Genomic DNA, 23706 nt, shown 5'->3' with positions numbered 1-23706 from the left:
TCAAAACTTCTTTTAGTTTATTCTCAAAATCTTCTGGACTCTTCAGTTTCTTGGCAATTTTGGATGGATTCAGGCAAAAAAACATTTTGCACTAGACCCACTTGGATGCAAGTCTTGTCAAGTTACTTCTTCAACCAGTAAGCTAGGCACTTCCCTAGTTCCATGCAGAATTTTAACAAAACAAACCTTCTCATTGATATTTCTGGAAGCAAAGAGTTCTTTAAATGAAAAGACAAAATTAACTTTTGTATAATAAAGTCATTCATTACTTCTGACTTCATATTTTGCAAATTTGCAAACATTATTGAGTCCTTTCACAATTTCAGCAATAAAATTCTACGTAGAATATATATTTTAATCTTTTCCCATTAACTCTCTCAATATGGGCTCAGTCAAATTAACTGACCACATGACCTTTTGTACTCGTTTAAAGTCTTTGTAAATGTATTACTTATAACTCTCAATATATGTGTATATCTTCATGAAATTTGGCAGACTTTCAGTTAATATTACAAGTTAATATTAAAATTATATTTTTTAGTAAAGTATTTTATTAAAATAAAGATGTGTCATGAATATATTGAGTATTTGTTTTGAATACTCTGTGTGAAAAGTAATTTTCATGTTAAATTATGTTATGGTTCTATGAATGAGATGGCCAGTAAAATCAATGTACATACTGAAAAACAATAAAAGGAAGTTAACATTTTCATAAACTGAAAATGAATTTCCAATAGATATTTACCTCCTCTCATAAAAAGCTTTCTCAACTTATGCTTATTTCTGCATACTAACATGCAAATGATTATGCAGCAACCCTCCACCAACAGGAGTGCAACACTACCCTTTCATAACTTTTGCCCTCTCTAATCTTGCAGTTGTTAACCACTTCAAAAATGGTCAGATCACACTAAACCAGGAGTGGGGAGAACGGCTGGGAAAATTGACCTCAGGTAAGTATCTATCGGAAATACATTTTCAGTTTAGGAAAATGTTATCTTCCAATACACTGTCTTACCATGGAGTGTGAGAAGGAATTAAAAACAACACACCTGTAAGACACCGCACCACTTCTGAGCTACGTTCACTCTTCATCCTTCAGAAACATGTCATCTCCAAAAAGGGGTGAAATTTGGAGGGACCCAAAAAATTTACAGAAATAATTGGACCCCATGGTGTAGAGTGGATAAGGTGCAACAGACTGTAAATGGGAGTTCAACCTCAACCAACACTTGGCTGCATCTGGAATTGTACATCAGGTCCGCAGTAGGAAGAGGGTCCTCTACCTTTCACCTGAAAAATGGATACTGGCAGGGAAAAGTAGCTTCCATACCAAGAACCCACCTCTGAATGCTTGTACCTCCAACATTAAAAACACCATAACCACTGGGAACTAACATCTGGAAAATAATAGGAAGGTGGAGAGCCCAGGTGGGTGTTCCTCTCTGGTCCAAAGCCCAGCAACATTTGGAGTTTGTTTGTGCAGTCCATGGTAAGAGGAGAGTAAGAAGCCTTAGACATGTGGAAATTCATGTGTATCATCCATCTACAACCAGCACCAGATCTATGGGAATTAACATCCCATTAATGGTAGAAATAGGGACCACTATCTGTGGTTGCATCTCCAGTTCATGTGGCTGATCCAGCTCCAAACAACATCTAATCCCCAGGACCCAATATCTGGTGGATGATAAGAAAAAGGGTGCCTCAGCTACAGGGGCTAACTGCAATATATGGCAGAGTGCTACATCCAGCACTGGTGGCATCTGGAAATAGACATAAGGTCTGCAGGAGGAAGAGTGTCATGCCACTGCCCTACTCTCAACAGAGTGGTATTGTGCACACTCAGAAGGACAGACTTCCACTGTCCATCATCCCAGTGGCTAGAAACTAGTAAGTGGCAAGGACTCCCATACTCCACTAGAAGGAGGAGAGAAAAAACGCACAGAGTCCCACAGCACCAGAGACAGTGCAATGGGTAACTGCAGTACCTTATTTTAAAAAGCAGAGCTATCACATCAACGGAGTCATTCAACCAACATCAGGCAGTGTCTGGAACTGTACATTAGGTCTGTGGTAAAAAAAGACTAAGTATCCCTGGTCAGACACCACACCACAGAGTAGGATTCAAATATGCGATAAAGGCCCCTGCAAAGAAAAAGAATGGAGTACTTACTACCCAAGGATAAACAGTTACAACACTGATGATGTTTCCCCAGGGGAAGGTGGAAATATGCAGACAGGAACATGGTAAGATGACAGATCTGCTGGGAAGAAAACATGAAAAAGGCAATCATCAGGAGAAATGGAAGAAAAACACCAGGCAAATTAACTGGTGAATTCAACCTAGAAGGGAAATGGGAAAAAGGACACTGAAGAGATGAGGATTTCCTGGAAGAAATAAATCTAAGAACCCTAACCAAGCAAAGGAAGTGGATAGGATCGGAACTGTCTTAAAGGTGAGAAAAGCCAAAGTCTTCGGCATAAGGAAATGATCAGGAAAGAGGAGAACATAGGAACTAAGAAAACAAAAATGTAGTGAACATCAAATGCAATCACATCAGAACACCAACGTTCGCAAGCCAACAAGTGTAGGAACAGAAATTTCAAAAAAAGGTGATTTAGAGAACACAAAGATAAAGGGACCAATGGAGGATGGGGAAAAACATCAAGTATCATATAGCGGTGCTCGTCCAGTAGGGAAGCAGAACAGGAAGGAAGGGAAAAATGGAAGAAATGACACAACATGGATAAGACTGGCAACTGAAAAACACAAGCAAAATTGGTAAACCAAAAAGTGGCCCAGAGAAGAGGAAACCAAAAGACCTTGTTTAAAAAGCCAAGGCAAAAAGAATGAGGCTACACACTAAAATCTGGCCCTTCAGGCAATGGACCAGACAAAGTGACACATAAAAACAGAGCGTAGGTACAGACAGATGATGCATGCTGGAGTTTGGCTGATGGAAGAGTATCAGAGATAAAGGAAGAGAAAAAGATGAGGATATGCATGTAGGTACCATCCTGACCAATCCCGACTGCTCCCACCAGAGGATGCAGAACAGGAGACCAAAATCAGGGAAGTGGTGTGTTGAGAAGAGTGGCAAAAATGTCCAAATCTGGAACAAACCCACAGAGCACACAAAACTTCATAGATGGGTAGATCTGAAGATCACACTGCAGAGAGAATCTGGATAATCAAAACTGGATAACCAAACTGAAACCAGATTCAGAGCACTTGGATTATGACATGCCAACAAAGTGATAGGACAGCAATGGGCCCAACACAGACGATCAATGCATGAAAACAGAGGTCTGTTAACAGAGTGCCCTTTGCCCAATGATGTACAAGACTACCATAGAAACACTGCAGGGAACATCACCAACCATCCCTTAGTAACCCACAGAAAGTGAACTAAAGCCTGATGAACAACAAGAAGTTCCAAGATTGATATGAAGAGAGGACTCAGAAAGACTATCCATGGTAATATTGTTCTGATCCAACCACAAGTGAAGTTAGGTCTGTAAGGGAAGCAGAAAGGAGACATTTAAGGGATCCCAAAAAAGGATCCCTTAGACGATGATGCATGAGAGCAAGACCAAGAGGAATGAAGACTTTGAGAGAGACCCATGTTTCCAAAAAAGAGAAACCTTTTGCACAGTAAGAGAAGGAGAGGATGAGATGCTGCATAGGAGACATTTCATACCTCACAACTGAAGTGGAACAGGTAGGGCCTGATGGAGGGGGAAGGTAAAAAACACTCCAAGATGAACCCAAAAATTATGTGGGTGTGAAAAACAATTATTTCAATTTGACAACCCAACCCATCATGGCAGTGTGCTGGAAAAGGAATTGAAGATGTAGGACTAAGTCATCTTTTAAATAGGCAAGAAGCAGCAAGGTAAAAAACAGAAACCCAAGGAGGAGGGAAGGAAAGAAGATTGTGAGACAATGGGGGGAGATGAATGGAAGTAGAGGACCAGACTTACTTAAACAACTTTAAGTATCCATAGATCAACCACCAAGGAACTCCTAATGTGAGCAAAGTGAAGTAGTCTTGTCCCCTCTAGCCATGACCCAAGAAAGGTGGTCAGAGTAAGACAAATACAGGAAAATCCCCTCTAAGGGAAAAGCAACACAAACACTTTGAGTCCAAATAAGGGAAGTTGAAACAATGACAATCAAAAGCACTAAAATAATGACCCAAAGGCTAGACCCAAGAAGAGCAGGGGTGGAAAAAAGGAAACGGGAGATAAGGACAGAACATAACATACCTGAATAATCCACCAAAGGAGAAAATGATCTGGGTAAGACTTCCAAAATGAAATGCAATTGACAAGCATATTAAAGAGGGGTAAAAAGTCTGTCTAAATCAAAAACTTCCCAATCACTGAAAACCATGATAGGACAATCATCAGTTTATTCTATTTGTTGCATGAAATTGGCCAACTCCCAACAGACCAGAGCCATCACTTCACAGGCCAAAAATCATGGTTCCAACCAATTCAACATGGATGGTAATTCCGCTACTGCTGATATAGTCATAATCACCTGAAACTGCGAGTGCATAACTCACAAAATTGAAAATGGAGTGAAGATAAAATAATTCATAACTCTCCACAAAAGAGATTGAAAATGGTAAAAACAATGTAATAAAGGGCTATCTGCACTAACCCTCCCTAATTTAGCAGTGTAAGACGAAAGAGAAGACAGCTAGTCATCACCACCCACCTCCAATTCTTGGGCTACTCTTTTACCAAGGAATAGTGTGATTGACTGTCACATTATAATGCCTCCATATGCTGAAAGGGCGAGCATGTTTGGTGGAACCAGGATTCGAACCCGCGACCCTCAGATTGCGAGTCGAGCTCCCTAACCACCTGGCCATGCCAGACCAAACAATGTAACTAATGTAGAAATATGGAGAAAATAAAAAGTTGTGAATAAGTGAATCAAACTGCAAATGAAAACATGTCTATTCAATAAGACTGCCAACTGAGAAGTGGTTAATAGCTGCAAGATTAGAGAGGGTGCTAGCTAAACAGGGGTAGTGTCGCACTCCTAGTGGTGGAGGGTTGCTGCATAATCATTTGCATGTAAGGATGCAGAAATAAGTGGGAGTATCAAGGCTAGAGGCAAGCAAAAATTTGTACTGATAGAGGGCAGTATAAGTCAAAAAAGCTTTTTGTGAGATAAGGTAAGATATTGTATCAGAAAACAACTTTATGAATGCGTTACTGTGTACAATAAAAAATTCAAGAAAAATTAAATTTAGAAACTGAAGTATGAAAAACTAGAACTAGAAATATAGAAATTCATTTGTTTATAATTCTACACACAACAAACATGTTTCTATATATATATATATATATATATATATATATATAATATATATTTTAGTTTAAAAACACACACAGGAAAACTTCAGAAATTATCAGAAACCATATACAAAGAACCTGAAACCTGCAGCAATAACTATAAAGTTAGATTTTATTTGTACGCAAAAACCTAGGTAATGCTGTGAAAAAATGTAGGTATGTTTTTCTTTATGCATCTTAAACATTTCCAGTTTTTCCAGCATTGAAACACAAAAATACTACACTTATTACATATGGCTTTATAACAAATTTGTATTACAAATCAAATATTTGATAAAAAAAAAACTAGATAATCAACTGTAGTTCTATTTAATTAAAATATCACAATAACTGTGATGTAAATATCTAGTTCTAACCTGCTTTTCTACTGCACCAAACTGAGGGTTCTGATCAGCACAGAATAAGTATAACTGTCCTTTATTCTGAGCCATTTCTTTCAGTACTATGGCAGTTCTGACAGTAGCATTTCGAGCATGTACAAACACCATTACCTGAAAAAAGAAAAACGTTTGACCACTAAAACAATGTCATTTTTTCAGGAAACCACAAATATACTTGAACTTCAAATTATTCAGTGATCTGAAAAATCAATGAAATAAGCATCTTGATCTTGAAGATGAATAATGGGAGTTATGAATGTTTGGGGATTATTTTATTCTAGAATGTTGTAGTTAAAAAGTATTTTTTCAAGTTTATTTAGTGATGAAGTTGATCATGCATCTTGATATTGTTTAGTTATTAAAAAATTATCAACCAGTTCAACAAACATAAAAAATGGGACACACTTGATGCATAGATGAACATTTCTCACAGATATAAGGGAACAACTCTTTCAATCCAAATTGATACAAGATTTCAAATGATTGCAATAAACTTAAAACCATGAAAGCCTGTAAAACTACAATGAATACTTTTTTATGAAAGAATCATAGTAAAATCATAAAAATGTTTCAATATTTCTTATACAAAAAATTATTTTGAGTATTATAATACAAGGTACAAAACTTTGTAAAAAAAGAACTTAAAATTATTAAATTAAAAAGTATTGAGACCAATTTCATTTAAACAACTTTAAAACTACTCAAAATTAATCATCAGTTTTGGCCATTTGAATTTATCAAACTCTACCTGATGACCTTTCTCCACTGTACTGGCTACTTTCTGATAACAAACCTCGTCCATTTCTTGAAGCTGCTGAAGTGGGTTCTGGGATTTAACACCAATAAAAGTCTGGCCAAGAGGGACAGGCCGAAACCTCCCATCAAAGAAAAACAAACCAGTATGTGGTGTTACACAGAGAAATCTAGCCACATCTAGATAGTTGGGCAATGTAGCAGAGAGCCCAATAATCCGGATCATACTCTGAGAGGACTCAACCTGTTGTCAGAAAAACTTCTTAAAGACACACAACTACAGAGTAGTCACATACAAAACAGTGATTTTTATTGAATTAACAGGAATATAGTTCTTACTAAATATATAACTGAAATATAGAATTAAACAAACTTATTTTTCTGGGATACCAAAAACATACTATTAAATATACAATTCTAAAACAGAATTGAAGAAATCTATTATTTTCTAACAAAATTAACAAACATAGTTCCATTAAAGTAAAAATTGAAAATATGTAAATATCTGAAATATCTTTAAAATCAATGGTAAGTTTTATAGTAACTAAAAATAAAGTTAAACCTGTTGTTTTACTATCTCAAAACAAAACTACATTGTAGTTTTGTAAGAGGAGGGTTCAAACACGGTCCTCAAATAGTTGTTAATGTACAAGATTGACAAGAACAGTTCTAAGCAAGTACACAACTTTGATACAGTATTATAAACATGAAATAGACTGTAAAGAATAGTTTTCAGTACTTAAAAGTCTCAACTTAGGATTGTTAAAAATAAATTCATTACTTTTACCGAATATTCTTTACTGTGTTACTAGTTACCATATTTAAAAGTAGACGATTTCTCACTACAAAAAAGATATTAATTATCACCAAATTACAAAACATATTTTATCCGGTATAAATTTAAGGAGATAAACACGCAGTCCTCAAAAGTAGTGATTACATACAGCAAAGTTCTTTTTTTTTTCTATTAACCCTTTGACTATCTCACCCTTTAAACCCCTTTCTGCATGTCATGAGATTTTACTGAGTTAAATTCAAAATTGAATTAAATTACTTTACTATAAACATCTAAAACAGCAATTAAAACTGCAGTTTTTGGTGTCATGTGATCCACTCATGGTTAAAGTTCTCAAGTTTAAGAGCTCTTGTACAAGAAACTATGAGTAGCCAATATAGACTGTCAGCATAAACATTTAAAGTACAGTTCTAGCTGTCTCTCATTAGCTGGGTGAAAACTTCCCAGAAGACCAGGTAAGTACTATATTTCTTGTTTTCTTTATTATTACATAAGTAACTAAAATGTAAGAACAGGGATCTCTTTATGTTAGTTAAGGTTAGATTAGGTAAAATAAATAACAATAATATAATAAAAACATTTCACGAGGCATGCATGTGAGCAGCTTGAAATACCTTGTGGGTAATATAATTCGATAGCTTAACATGAGCTTCACGTTTGCCAAGTGATTCACAACTTTAATAGTATGAATAGTAGTTAGACACAATTCAAAGGGCAATAAAACAATAAAATATATTTATAAATAGATGTATAATGTTACGAGTTTAAAGCTGCTTAGGATAAACAAATGTAGTATCATGTTACAATCTGAAGTCATTTAAAAAAAAGGGTAATCTAGATTACTTCATTTTTTTTTTGTGATGTTTACGAGGTCGATCAGATTGTCCAATCTTGTATAGAGTTAGGAAAGATAAAAATAATACATAAAATATAATGTTTAACTGAAAACAAACATTTGAAATGTATTTAGGAGGTTTTAGAGATTATAAAAATGAAATGTGAGATTTTTCTAACAAACAAAAGTATTTTTAATCTTAACTTGAAAATGACTTTGGATTCGGACTAGTCAAAAAAAAAAGACTTGATATATTCATGGACAAATTTTTTCTTAGTTTATTAAAAACTAGCAGGAGTACCCATTCCCTGGACAGAAGTTATGTAAACTCATAATTAATGAAAGTAGTGGTAAAAAACATGAAAATGCAAAAACACCCATAAAAACAGCAAAAGGAAAAATGTAAAACTGAAAATTTGTATTTGTGTCCCCATGGATGCAATGAACCTCCATACCGAATTTGGTGGAGATCCATCTATAGGGGGCAAAGTAGTGGTAAGAAATGCTAAAATACCCATAAAAACTGCAAAACACAAAACTGAAAATTTTTACGTATCTTCCCGTGAACCCTACGAACCTCCATACCAAATTTGGTGAAGATCCAATTCCCATATTTTTATTTATATTATTTGCTGGCTTTTATTATGCTCAACTATGGCCAAAGGATTACTTGATATTGTAGCTAACTCTATACATTATAATGATAAAAACATAGCTACTAGCTGATACAGTTCATGATGATTTACTGTAGTTATTGACTATTTGATCCCAATAGTTTGAGATGTATAAGTTAAGCAGCAGCTGGAGATTGTCATAGGGACTTTTTTGAGAATATAGTGAGCATTCATAGTTTATGTGTAACTAAATTCGCTATATATAATGCATAGCAATGGGCAAATATATGCCTAGACTAAGGCACAGCCCCCATTAAACATGTATAAAATTTTACCAGTAGAAAAGCAGCCTTTTCAAGTAAAACATTTACATCTAAAACATCACTTTAAGTAAACCTTTGTGCCTTTTAAGGTAATTATTCCATGAATGTGTGTAATAAAATGTAATATTATGTGTATGGATTTTTTTTTTCTCCTTCACTTCATACATAATATAGGAGTTGGCTCCCTAAAGACACTGATTGTATAGTGTACAAAGCATTGAGTATATACATGTTAATGTCATCTAATGTTGATCTATTATTTGCTGGTAATTCCCGTTTCACCCTGTACATAAGCTCTTCAAAGAAACATCAAATATTTGTGAGAAAGCTAACTTCAAGGGGTAATGATAATGTAGTGTACACTAGAATTATGATGTTTTTTAGTTTATGTAAATTATAGAAGAAACAAATCAACTTTTCAATACACTTATGACCTTCTCAGTATCTTATTTAGTATTTTACAAAAGGTTTGGGTACAATATACCAAGCTGTTTTGTTGTAGGTTGGCAAGAGAATAATAATAACAATTATTACAAATAGGCTGCTTGCTTGAGCTGATTTTCTTTTCCTTGTAAATCTAACATGTGTGCTTTTTTGTGCATTTTAAAATAAATACAGCCTCAGCAGTCAATAGTAAAGGTTTTAAAGTGTTGTTTGAACTAAATCTTTATTGTTTAAGGTGTTTTTTGCCCAAACAATCTGTTAAGGTTTTGTGCAATTCCTTGCAATCCCTATTATGAACCACTATCGTGGGTCATAATAAAACTGTTACAGTTCGAGCATAAGGATGGAATACATGTTTACTTAAAATACAGCTATTATAATTTATTTATTTTCAGATGATAAATATGATGTGTTGATAGAACACTTTAGTAGTTTAGCTTTTCCTTTTCTGAGACTCATGATAATAGACATAGAAGTTGAATGATATAAAAAATTAAAATTTTTTCTAATGAACAAAAAATACAAGAGTTAGTTTAAAAGATAAAAATATTATGCATTATCTCACTCAGTCGAGTACAATCACAATACATAAAATAAATAATACAAGGATTTCTAAAAAAAAGTATGAGAAACTAATTTGCTACAGTACAACACATGATATGTGAATTTTTCTCATCTGTATTTGTTAAAACAAAGCTTTCTTCCTTCATGTTGTGGCTGTTGCAACTCATGCTTCACATATTTGTCATTGTTTTATGGTAGTAAATTCACACTGTAAACGACATTGTTTTATCAACTGCCAAAAATGAAGTGAGTGTTCAATAAGTGTAAAGAGAGTGTTCTTATGATAAAAATGCCAAAAAAAGCTATCACAAATAATAGCAGAAATTCAAACTGTCACCTCTCCTTCAGAAAATGTCATGAAAGGTTGCAGCATTGACATTTAATAGGACAAAATGAATAACAGTAGGTGTGTCAAAACCATTGTTCAGACAAATCCAAAACCACAATTTACAAACATGTACTGTAATAAATAAATGTAGGTTTCAGCCATTGTATCAGGTACATATGATAAAAATTTTAACCATATTTAAAAAAAATATAACTTGGAGTCTTGTAATTAAATGTAATTAGATGTTATTAGAAGTATTTTCTACAAAGTTTGCAAACAATTTTATGCAACCAGAAAAATAAAATGTGGTACCAGTGTAACTTAAAAACAGTTTAGAAACACAAAGGATCACATATAAAGTGTAATAGAGTTACAAATAAGACCCAAAACTCAAGCATTTTCGAATAGTTGACTATTCTTATTTGTTCTCCTGAAGAAGAATAGTCAACTATTTGAAAGTGCTCAAGTTTTGGGTCTTATTTTAAGTCTATTAGAAAATGGATAGATGATACTAATATGATAAAAAAGTGTAATTCTGAAATATATGATTTTAACTTACTGTGAAAGTTGTATATCATATTGTCCGACTGTGCCTCAGGTTTATATTCAAAACCTGCCTATGATTTTGTGATTTCACAAAAAATATCTAATCAATATAAAATCTAATGCAAGTTTTCCATTTTTTCCCCTTGGTAAAGATATTTGCCTTTTCAGCACCTACAAATTAAGTACGTCTTTAAATGGAAGAATCTCTTCAGGATGGATGATGGCATTTGCCATTCTATTGTTTTTATTAATGTACTTACAATGACATTTTTTTTCTCATGTGGAACTTGATGTCCCAATTTTAAGGATTGAATATATACACAAGTCATGGATTTAAGCAAGAAGACTTTTACAAATATTTTCAAAAGCACCTGTCTCAGGGTTCTGGCAACTAAGGCTTCTAAAACAGAGCCTCGATCACCATGAAGAAGATGAACTTCATCAATAATTATCAATTTAACTAGCTTAATGAGGGCAATGTCTCCAGTTGACTTTCGTGTCACTACATCCCACTTCTCAGGAGTTGTAACCAGCATCTATAGGATCAAAAGTTATGTTACAGAAATATCAATTTATTTTTTCATAAATAAAATTAATGGTTTAAAATTTTATTTGACCCTTTAAAGCTCACTGTTCAATATCATGACAGCTCTGACCTTGCATTGATAAAAATTAGTAACTCATAAATGTCACCAACTCTGAAACAGTGGCATTTTAAGCACTTGCCATGATACCTGTGAAATCTTTTGAAATATAAATTTGAAGTTTTTGTCAAATCATTATTTGTATTACAACTATCGCCAGAAACAATTAATAGAATTCAAATTCAAACTTATGCCTCCAATCTTTGTTGTCATCCTTAAGTCATAAAGGATAATGCCTGTAGTACCAGCATCCAAATATGTTTGGGGTATTCCATCTATCAGGTAAAATCCAAATGCTGATGTAAAACTCACCAGCAACTAAGGGCTGTTAAGCAGTTAAGGGTTAGGAATTGAGTGCTTGAACCCACAACATCTCAACTCCAACTGCCATTCCTAGTTAGTTGTGGGAAGGCAGTTGCCCTTAATGTTTTTAATGTAAAATGAAACTAACCCCATAAAAATTCTACAAAGTGAAACTCCCGACCTCCAAACATTTAATTGATGTTATACAAAACAAAAATAATATTCATATAGTAGAAATAAGCCACTCTAAATTTCTACAGAACCCCAAAACTCCACCCTTTTATTTAATAAATAGTGATGTTGAAAAAAATGAAAGACCCTTACTGTTCAAGCATAAACCGGGTGAGCCGAGACAAGCCTAGCTACCTGAAGTTAGTCATTCCACCCCGGTATTCTGAACAATTCTAAATGTGACAATTAGTTACTTACACCAAGTAACTAACATCCTCTAGATTTTCCATAATGTAGTCTCCATTAATGAGAGCTTAACCTTTAACACTGTTAAATATTTATTATAAAAAAGTAAAAAACATTTTTTAATAAACCAGTTCTAATAACCAGTATTTTTCAATTAACTTATGAATAAATAAAGATTATCCAGAAAGGAATTACTGTTATTACAAACTATTAAAAATCTTTTTAATTGGGAGATAATAATCCCTTTTAATAATATTAGTGGAACAACAATGTTAGGGGTGGGTAAGCCAAGGTTGGAAAAATCAAATTCCCTTCTCTTGTCAATAATAGTCAACTGTTTTCTGCTTTCCACTAATGTTAACATTTTCTTAAATCAAAAATGCATTTCCAATAATATTTCTGCTCACACTACAGCTATTACTCAACTGCTAGTGTTTCTTTCCATTTGCCCATCCAAGCACTGGTCTGATTTTTTCTTGCTTGCTCCAGTCTTATATTCCCTACTTAATTGCCTTTTATGATATCTGTCTCGTGACACTCTCCACCTACGTCAATGTGCCCTCTATCTTGGTACTCTATATAAGAATCTCCTACAGATAATATTGTCACTTTTTTGAGACTGACCCAATCCGCAGTCTCTAACACCGGCTGTTAGTGGGGAGGAAGGGCAGGAGAGTGTGCCAGCAGGTAAGCATTACTGGAAATACATTTTCGTTTTAAGAAAATGTTAACTTCCAAACATACATGCTTCCTCTCACACTACAACTAAAATCCCACAATAATAATGTGAAGGGGCCAGTGAAGGCATTATCCATACAGAATCTGTCTGCATAGATCATGGTTGTGCCAATAGGAGATTAGCATCCTAGTGGGGGAACCACACTACATTCATAACAGCTATGCTTTTCACTTGGATCCTAAATCATGCACTGCAGGTAGAATTTGACATTATCTGTCATCACCACTGGCCAGGCCCCAACCAAGTAGCTGAGGTTCCAGCGCTCGAGGTTGGAATTATAGGACCATGGTCCCTAAGTCCCACATTGGTGGCTAGGGTACTTAAGCCGTCTCCAGCCATTATTAGACTGCAATATGTATACAGCTACAGGTTGTGAGTGGATCCCAACCTATAGCTATTGAATGATGTCTTCCGAGCCACTGGATTCACAACGAGAAGGTAGCCAACAGTATAAAAAATATTTGCATATATGTTTGACTTGTTTTAATACATTATTTTAAAACAAGTGGACTGTATGCTGTTTGTATATTGTTGAAATTTATTGCTCAGTCAAATTTACCGTGCCTGTGTTGAGAGAGTTAACTGCATCCACCACTTCCAAAGGCAACCCATTCCACAAGCCAACTACCCTGTTAAAGCTGTCTTAGCTGAAGATGATTTACTCCTCACCAAAATTTATAGTTGTGTTCCCTACAGGTTTAAAAGCAAACCAATTATCAGCAGGTATGGGCAGGTTCCCTTAAGCTTTACTCATGAAAACCCATGAGTGGTGGTCTAGCATAGTACAGTAATACAACCCAATCAGCCTCCAGGTGGTCTTATGGAACACCTCATTTCTACAGAGCCTGTTACAACCTAGATAAAATATATTGAATTAGTGGTTGCTAGTGCAGAATTGGTTTGATAAAAGCTTACCTCAGAGTGGAATCCTGTGAAAACAAGGTAAAGAAGAGACAAGCATAGCAATGAAAATACTCACCCCTCTGTATAATGTAGTGTAAGTGGTTAAGATAGCTATAGTGGGTAGTTGAAAACCCTCAGATAAAGATACTGCCAGATCATGCAAGTAATGTGAAATAAAAGTATTGGGGGAGGTCCACATACCAGCCTGCACAATGTACTTCAGCGGGCAGTTGAACCAGGCCGCTAAGGACATAGAAATGTGATGAATCTGATGAGACATGACTCGCAGAAGTCTTCTTCACCTCCAAAGAGAGCCCAGAATAAGCAATGTGGATCAATTTGTGTACTCACCTCAACAAAGTAACTGGAGATAAATCTTGGGAAACTGAAGGATCCCAATAAATAAAAAGTTGTTGCCTAGCACCTCTGAAGGAGTTAAGGCAGGCAACATAACACTTCAAAGCCCTCACCAGATATAAAAAAAAACGTGATCTAATCCATCATAGAGGAGAGAAATAGCGGTCATGATGAATCAGTGAAAAGGACTTATCCCCTTCCCTGGCTACCAATGTCTTAGGTAAGAAGGACCTGTCTGGGTATAGAAGGACTTTGGTTGAATGATAAAGTGTCCTGTGCATGTGCAAAGCAAATAACTCCTACTGGCAATGTCTACAGGTCAGCAGCACCAAAATTGCCTAGGAAATGTCTAGAAGCTGACAACTGAACCAAAGCGGATGCTAACAATAGTCCCAACTCGTCATCAAAGTGATATGGTGATTATCGAGATGCTTCCCAAAAAAGGTGTAGGGATGATAAATATCTCAATACCACAGTGATCCATTCAGGTTGACCACAGACTCACTTTTGTAGTTCCACATTTCCAGGTGCGGGTCTATTCTATTAAAGTCTATATGTGCTTCCACCTGGCATTGGTTGGAGACAGCATGTTGTTCTGACAAACGTGGCAGACAATGAATAGCTATCCTTTCACTTAACTAAGCAGGAAACCTCCCTGCATGAACCACAATGTCAGGGGATGGTGGAAGAACTAAGTACTTGCCCGTAAACCTTTCTACAATCAAGAAAGGCACAGACTCAAAGCAACCAGGGAAAGACCAAAAACATCATGCACTCAATGTACCAATGGAAGAAAAGGAGCCACAGGCAGCTGATCCAAACTGGCCTCATAAGTAAAAAAAGGGGTTGGAAAAAGGGAATCTAAATACTCTCCAGAATGTCCAGTTTTTTCTAATTTTGATATGCTTGAACAGTAAGTGTCTTTCAGTTTGTTTAACATCACTAATTATTAAATAAAAGGGTGGAGGTTGGGAGTTCTGTAGAAATTTAGGGTGGCTAATCTCTACTATAAGAATATTATTTCATATATCTTATCAAATAAAAGAGTGGAGGTAGAGTGTTCTGTACAAATTTAGGGTGGGTTTATTTTTACTATAAAAATATTTTTTTTTATAAACATCAATTAAAATGGTGGAGGCTGGAAGTTTTACTTTATAGCATTTTTTGGGAGTAGGTTTAATTCTACATTAAAAATATTAAGAGTAAACGCCCTCCCACAACTGACTGCAGACAGCAAAAGGCAGTTGGAGTTGAGACGTTTGGATTCAAGCATTCAACTCCTAACCCTTAACTTGTTCTCTCTGATGAGTTTTCATTGGCATTTGAATTTTACCTGACAGATGGAATATCCCCAATGTATTTTGGTGCTATGACTACAGGCATTATCCATTATGACTTAATGATGACAATAAGGAATGATAACGGAGACATAATTTTGAATTTCAATTCTATTATTTTGTTTTTGGTTTCTATTAAGTTCATTACTGTTTTATAGTGCCAATTTTAATCCCCTATGAACAATTAATATATTGCTTAGCAATATATATATACATACAGGTTGACCATCACTAGTCCGGCAATCAGTAATCCGGTACTAATTTCGGCTAGAACAATTTCAAATACAGTAAAGCAAGATGCGCGCTGTTAGGTAAATACTTTAGTCTCGCTTGAAAGTTTTCTTTCCAATATTTTCTTTGATTAAAACTTAATCAACTTGTACTGTTTTATGGGATATTTTAATTTTAAGATGAGGTGGTTAGCTAGTGAGTTTGGTGTATTCTAACCTAATAGATGGCTAATCCGGCACCCTCTAGGTCCCGATGATGCCTGATTAGTGATAGTCAACCTGTACCACAATTGATCTCATAACATCATGTGCTAAGACACTTTTTGGAAAAATTTGGTGTAATATTAAATCATCTAAAGTATTAAAACTAACACAAATATATAGTATTTTTATCTTTCTCTATTTTAACCTAAAACTTATCTATGGCCTCCTTTTATTCATTTAAGTAACATGTTCAAAATAATGTAACATCTCTTACCTATAACCAATGGCAAAATATAATCCTAGCACTGACCGATGGCCTTGAATTACAAAACTCTAGTAGCTGTAACCAGGAAATTAACTGCCAAGACCATTAGTTGAGTAAAATAAATAAAAATGGATGGAAACCAACTAAGTTAATTTATCACCTTTTCGTGGCTTACAAATAATGGCATACTATAACTAAATGACAACTAAAAAATCCAACTGCCTTCAATATTTGTTGAGCCAAGAAACTTTACATTTTTTTGTAACTATGCAAGGAAGAGTGGAAGCTCTATGGCAAATAGTGTGAGAAAGAAAATAATCCCTAGATTCAGATGATATACTTATGATTTTGTCAGCTTTAGAAACATGCAGATAGTTGAATTATATAGTTCTTGACATCACCATTATCTTAAAACTTCCTGTTTTCAAACTATTTGAGCTAAAAATGAGCCTCCAATGAATGCACAGGTGACAAATTTGCAGCTTAGATTCATCGAGTGATAACATGTATCTGCACAGGCAGGAAATTTAATGATTTCTACCATCTGAATAATTCTAACAGGAGGCCAAAATCAACAATTAGGGCTAACTTTTGATTTTTTTAAATTACTCTACCAAAACAAATGCTAATAAAACTTACATCAAAAGAAAATTTAAAATCTAAACTTTTCAGTTAGAATTTTATGTTGAAGGAAATTTGTGACCATATATAACAAATAATTCTTCAAATTTCTATGTCATCATTTGCCCCTGTAATGCCAAAAAGGACTGGGCTAGAGAGAGATAAACATCATACTGCACTTAACATTTTTTTACTGAAGCTTTTTCTGCTAAACTTTTAAATTTTAAAAACCAATTCTATTATCACTATAGACTTTATGATCAAAAATATATTTATTCTATTATTTAACCACTTTTAAAACTAATACATAAAAATAAAGTATCTAATCAAGAAAGACTAAGAGTTCTACACATTTTTATTTTATCTCAGAAAAGTAGTTAATTTTACTACAGATCTTCAAAATGAATTCCTTATGAAGAGTCTAGCATATACCTGAGTCTGTAATATTTCTGTCTTAGTCAGTTGCATGTCACCTGTAAGTTCTCGTACCAAGACTCCTAGTGGTTCCAGTCTCTTGTTGAAGTTTCTCACCATCTCTGCTGCTAACGCTTTCATTGGAGCAACATACACAATCTGCCAATAACCATTACAAAACAAAAACACTAGACAACAAAAGTGAAACTCATTATATTGTTCACTTACTTAGAATTATTACATTCAGTAAGTATTAGAGCACAGTCTAAGAAATGTATTTTACTTGACAGCAATATTTTTATAAAACAGAAAAAAAAATTATATCAAAAATAAAAACCTAATAATAAATTTGCTCATTTATTTAACAGAACTAAATCTTATTACTCATCAGGATTTGTACCAGCCTACCCTAAAATATAAATTATTGTAAGCAGGATTAGAGTAAATTAATCTATGAGATCATTGGGCATGGTTAAATACATCAATCAGAAGGGTTTGACCTTCTGAGTCCAAAAACTGTAATTAGATCTCAAATCGATCAAAAGATGATGGAGTTATGAGCTAAAAGTTTGTACTTGATAAAAAAAAAAAAAAACTCAGAGCCGTTCTATGAGCTACTATACCACAGCTAAAAATGACTAATGTCAGTTCCTGCCTAAAAGAAATTTTTATTATGTGTGTATACAAGTGCACACACACACACTGAGATACCAGTAATATCTGCAAATAAATGTATGTTGAAAACGAATCTTTAAACAAGTGGAAACTCTTAAAACAGTTCTTTAAATTTATCACTCATTAAAATCAAAATAACTGCCACAAACCCAATATCCTATCACTTCTAAGCAGAATGAGTTACTTTCTATTTTTACTTAGTGATTTCATGTACATATAAAATTTTAAAAAAGATGAAAAACAAAACTAACATATTGTATGTTTCTCATTTAGAAAACAAAACAATATGTAATGATATAAAAACAGGCACTAAGTTTTTAAAATAAAATATTTTGGTGAATAATAGGTTATGTAAATGAATAAACAAGTTATCATGGTAGCTGGAAAAGAGCAAAATACTTCAGACACAAAAGACATAAATCTAGCACTGCTTTATCAGAAAGTATTATGGACTTTTACACGATATCTTGTCTCAAAAATATGAATCTAATGAAGACTATATGACTAACGCTTTTGCCATTATTACTTCAAACTTTAAATTACATTTGGGCTTATATTTTAAATATTAAATACAGCTACAACATACTACATCTGTAATGTTTGACTGAAACTTAATATGGTGGTGCACTAATTTCTAACAGAGCACTCACCACTGGGTAAGTGTAAAGTGATATTACCTTATGAAAGTGACAGCACTGATCACGATATATTGTTTATTATTAATCTAAGTTTTAAAAAGTTTTGCTAAATTATCCTCCAACTTTCAAAGTTAAACTAAACAGATTTTTTAAATTATAAATCACAAATAAAATTAACACGTTCTGATATGATGTAAATTAATAAGTACAAAGGTCAATTATAGTATTCTCTAGCTGTTAGAACTTACTATTCTCTAGCAATGCATAACAAGACTACCCAAAATGTATTTATCTTCAAAATACTTTATTTCATGTACAGCATAATCTATTTGATAAAACACACTATCTGCATTGTCATCTTTCTGTGTGATTTTTCCATCATTTACACTTTAATATGACAGACAATATTCAACACAAAATATTATCTAGGAACTTCTACCCATCACAATCTGTATAATGTGGTTATACATATATATTAAATATAACACACAAAAAACTTACTGTTAACTTATCTTTCATCAGGACAGTTCACTGAATGTACTGATTAAGTTTATAACTAATATTACAAAACACACGAAGACAAACCTTAAATTTATCTTTTTTCAGGACACTTCCTTCCATATGCTGTTTAATTTGGTGGAGAATAGTTAACATAGCAATATTGGTTTTCCCAGCACCAGTAGGTGCACAGATCAGAAGGTTTTCATTTGTATAATATGCAGAAGGAAAGACAATTGACTGAATGCGGTTCAAGGTTTTCATACCTCGGAATCCTACTTGACCAAGCTATTGATGAAGAAGTGTAAGAATAAATTAACTGCACTGTTTTAGAAATAGAAATTTTTGATTCATACATCTCAGATGGTTGAGTTAATGATTTTCTATAATATACAATAAAAGAAATTTTGTTCCTAAAACCACTATCAATGTTGGTTCATAACATGATATTAAAGTTTAAAGAAGCATGCACACTACACATTACCATCCACCTTGTTGTTTTTTTATTATTATTATTCAGTCATCACTTTGAAAATAAAAAGTACAAAACATTCTTATTTTCCTAAAGAACAAAATACTAAGATTTCTTTGTATAAAAACTTATATCTAAATACCCAAAATTAAATTTTACTTTAAAGGAGCTATTAAATTGATTTAAAACATTCAAAGTTTAACCGTCTAGTCATGGCCATCTGTTTATTCACATGTCACAAAGCTTTAGTGAATTATATTCAAAATTTAAACTACATTATTTTCAAGGTATACAACAAGTAGCATAAAAACATAGCTAATAATCTATATTTTAATAGTATATAAGTTTTAAGTTCTTACTTTTATAAGGAAATATAAAAAAAAAATCTAGAATATCAACAATGTATTTCCAATAATACTTACCTCCACTGACACTTTAGCTATTCCTCAACATTGGCTTTGCCTATCTGAGCATTGGTTTCGCATGCTCCAGTCTTTTATACCCCATGTAAATGCCACTGGCAATATATAATTTGCAAATCCCTCTACCTGTGTAAATGCTCCCTCTATCCTGACACTGTATATAAGCACCTCACTCAGATAATGTAATCACTTTTTTGAGACTTACACCATCCCAGCTCTTAGTGGGGAAGAAGGGTGGGAAAGTTTCAGTAGAAGTAAGTATTATTGGAGATACATTTTCAATTTAGGAATATGTTAACTTCCAAAACATACTTACCCTCTGCTACAACTTTAGCAAGAATCCCACATTGAGAAGGTGGAGGAGTCAGTGAGGGCATTTTCCATACAGAAAGCATCTGTATAGAACAGGGGTTTACTAAGATAAGAGTGGTGCCAAAGTGGAGAAACTGCACTACATCCAGAACAGGCATACTTTACACCCAGAATTTAACAGTGGTATTAAGGGTGGAATAGTACATGAGTAATTATTATAGGCCAGTCCCAACCAGATAGTCGAGGTTCCACAACTCTGGGTTGGAATTAAGGGGTCATGGTCCCTATATCCCACATTGGTGGCCAGGGCAATTGGACCGCAATGTGATATACAGATATACTTTTGATTTGCTCCTAACCTGTAGTCATAATATTCTGAACCACCGGAATTACAATGAGAAACAAACCAACAGCAAAGTGGACAAACTTTCTCTTCCACCTGAAGAAGTCCGAAAGGCACCACCCCAGGCTCGGAATGATGGGATCATATATGCCTTACTCAGCCAAAGGAACAGAACTCATCCTTTCTAGAATTATGAACATTCATCCTCACTCTCCAACTGAGTGGGCAAGGAGCATTCCACTTGTTCCCAGAATTAAGGAGAGGACATGGAACACTGTGTAAAACCAAGGTCCTAGTATGGGACCACTTTGCATTCGGAATTATGAGGAGACAGTGGACCTCCATCCATGAACAATATACAACCTGAAATTATTCATAAGAAGGGTCAAGCAAACCTCAACCAGATAGCATAGGTTCAAATCTAAACCAGTATTATGAGTAGGCTCCCGTGTTGGCCAGCACCACTCCTACTAACATCTGGGAAATACATCCAAGGGCCTGGGTTAGGAGGGCCTTTGTCCACCACTCCAGTGACTGGAAAAAAGGTGTGGTAAGGATTCCCTAGCTCCACTAGAAGAAACTGGGGGGTATGCACGTTGGGGAGTGCTGAGGAACAGTGCTCTTGAAACAGTGCAATAGGTGAACCAAATTCTCTAAATTTTAAAAGCAAACTGATCCTGATTTATTTAATCCGATGATCCGCAGGGATGGGCAGAATCCCCTTTAGCTTTACTCATGATGGTCCATGAATAATGGTTAATAACAATATGGTAATACCATCCAGTTATGCACCTAGATGGTCTTATGGAACACCTCACTTCTACAAAGCCTGTTGCAACCAGAATTAAGTATAGTCAAATGAGTGGCTACTACAGAATTGGATTGGTAAAATCACACCTGTCTGGGCAACACTCACCACAGAGTGGGATCCGGTGAAAGCAAGATGCAAGGTACCCAGAAAAAGAAAGACAAATTAAGATTACTCTCTCCTCCATATAATCTAGCAAATGTTGTTAAAATGGCCATGAGGGTTGGTAGAAAACCCCCAGAAGAAAAACTGCCAGATTATATAAAGAAGGTGAGAGAAAAGCATTAGAAGTCCACAAACAGGCCCATAAAATGTCCCTCAGTGAATTAAAAAAATTGGCAATGAAAGACATAAATGTGCTGAAGCTGATCAGATGTAACTCTCAGAAGATTCCTTGCTTGTAAAAATCCAGAATATGCAATTTGGATATTTGCAAAACTGCCTCCATAGTATCCCAAAGAATACAAAGATGAGAACTATCACCACAAAAGGAGTTAGAGTGAGCCACGTAACACCTCTTGAGCCTGACAAGAGAAAACAAATGATCAGTGTATGATTGATTGCAGAGGTGAGAAATAGTTGGCAAAAGAATTGAAGAGAGGGATGTATCACCTTCCCTGGTGGTCAAAAGACTAAGAAGGAAAGGATCTATCAGGGTATGGAAGGACCTAAAGAGAGATAAAAAGTACTACAAACATGCCAACAGCTCCAACTGATGACATCAACATGTCAGCAAGAACAAAATACCCATTAAGGACAGGTGATATACGGTACAAGACTAAAGGCTCGAATGGTTGTCAAGACAAGACATGTAGTACCACCTAAATATCTTGAGTAAGTAATGGAATAATGCCATTTGGGAAGAAGGCTGGATAGCAGTGGGAAATTGAAAACCTTCAGATGTTTAAGATAACTAGAGGGAGATGAAAAAGTTGTCCAACCTAATCGACAGGAGACAAAGCTAAACCTGAGTAAAAAACAGGTCAAAACAAGATATGGTGAACACGTTTGGTAAAGTGGGTACAAACTCCTTGTGAGGCACACCCCAGACAACTGTAGACATTAAACCCCAATGAGCCTGGAAAATTCTTAGTGTAGAATGTGGAGTTGAGGATATGTCTCAATAAAAATAGCCAAAGAGGAAGATGCTGAGGTGGACTCACATGAAGAAACTGTAGAAAAGGAAATCATGGCTAGGCTAGCCAATCTATGATAGCAACATTTCGCAAGTAGAGGATCGAAATATAGTTGGAACTCTGAATAACAGATGTAGTGAGGAAAAATCACATATGAGCAATACCATCCAAGCAGGAGTGAATGCATCTACCATCCAAGTCTGAGAATGAGGAAAAATCCAAATCTTGAAGTTGAGTATCAATGAGTGGCAAAAGCTATCATTGGAGACCCAAACTGAGAACATATCTATCAGAAATCTGCACAACAGAAAATCCATTTGGTCAGGAGAATGTGAGGACTGAGACTGACAATCTGCTATGAAATTCATCACCCCAGGAAAATGGTAAGCCAGGAAACTGATATGATTAAAATAGACCCCATAGAGAAAGAACCAAATTTAAGAGACCACTAGAATCAATGAAATGTCTCATGAGGATATTCCCCTGCAAGAGATCTGGACCTTGCACTATTGCTTGTTGGTTCTGCAAAAAGTTTGAAATTATTGATGCATGATGAAGATTTATCCTCCATTTATATACCCTTGAATTCCTGACCTTGAAGATGCAAATCTCAGTCCAGAAGTAAAGTATCTGTAAAGAGATAAAGTATGGACAGAGGGGCAGTATACACTGATATATTCACACACACAAATATATATATATATATATATACACACACATACACATACTTACACAGATACCCATACAAACATACACACACACACATGCTAATGATAGAGATGTTGCCCCTAATGAAATGGATAGTAAAATCCAGTGGATTGAAGTTCCAGATCCATTAGTAGCAATGGAACCACTGAAGGGAGAGCATGTTTCTTCATCCCACAAAATTCAAGAGATTTGTGGGAAGCCCACAACCCAGAGACAAAACCATCCCTGTAAGTAAGAGCTGACTACCCGTTCCATAGCTTGGAGCTGCATGGGAGGTGGCTTAGCTGGGAGTAAAACACGG

The 23706-nt window shown here is 34.9% G+C and overlaps 1 protein-coding gene across 1 annotated transcript in view; it reads right to left on the bottom strand.

Annotated features, from left to right (window-relative positions):
* Positions 1–23706, bottom strand: part of LOC106456962 (activating signal cointegrator 1 complex subunit 3-like) — a 266949-nt gene that overhangs the window by 163744 nt on the left and 79499 nt on the right. The window contains exons 9-13 of the mRNA XM_022382757.1: positions 19292–19492; positions 17412–17552; positions 11331–11495; positions 6505–6753; positions 5733–5867 (exon numbers count right to left, since the gene is read on the bottom strand). Coding sequence (XP_022238465.1) covers positions 5733–5867; positions 6505–6753; positions 11331–11495; positions 17412–17552; positions 19292–19492 — 891 coding nt within the window. The remainder of the gene's footprint in view (positions 1–5732; positions 5868–6504; positions 6754–11330; positions 11496–17411; positions 17553–19291; positions 19493–23706) is intronic.

Source organism: Limulus polyphemus, unplaced genomic scaffold (assembly GCF_000517525.1).
Source record: "Limulus polyphemus unplaced genomic scaffold, Limulus_polyphemus-2.1.2 Scaffold275, whole genome shotgun sequence".
Classification (NCBI taxonomy): Eukaryota; Metazoa; Arthropoda; class Merostomata; order Xiphosura; family Limulidae; genus Limulus; species Limulus polyphemus.
The sequence above is the reverse complement of the archived record's forward strand: the minus strand, read 5'-3'. Positions and strand labels throughout refer to the sequence as shown.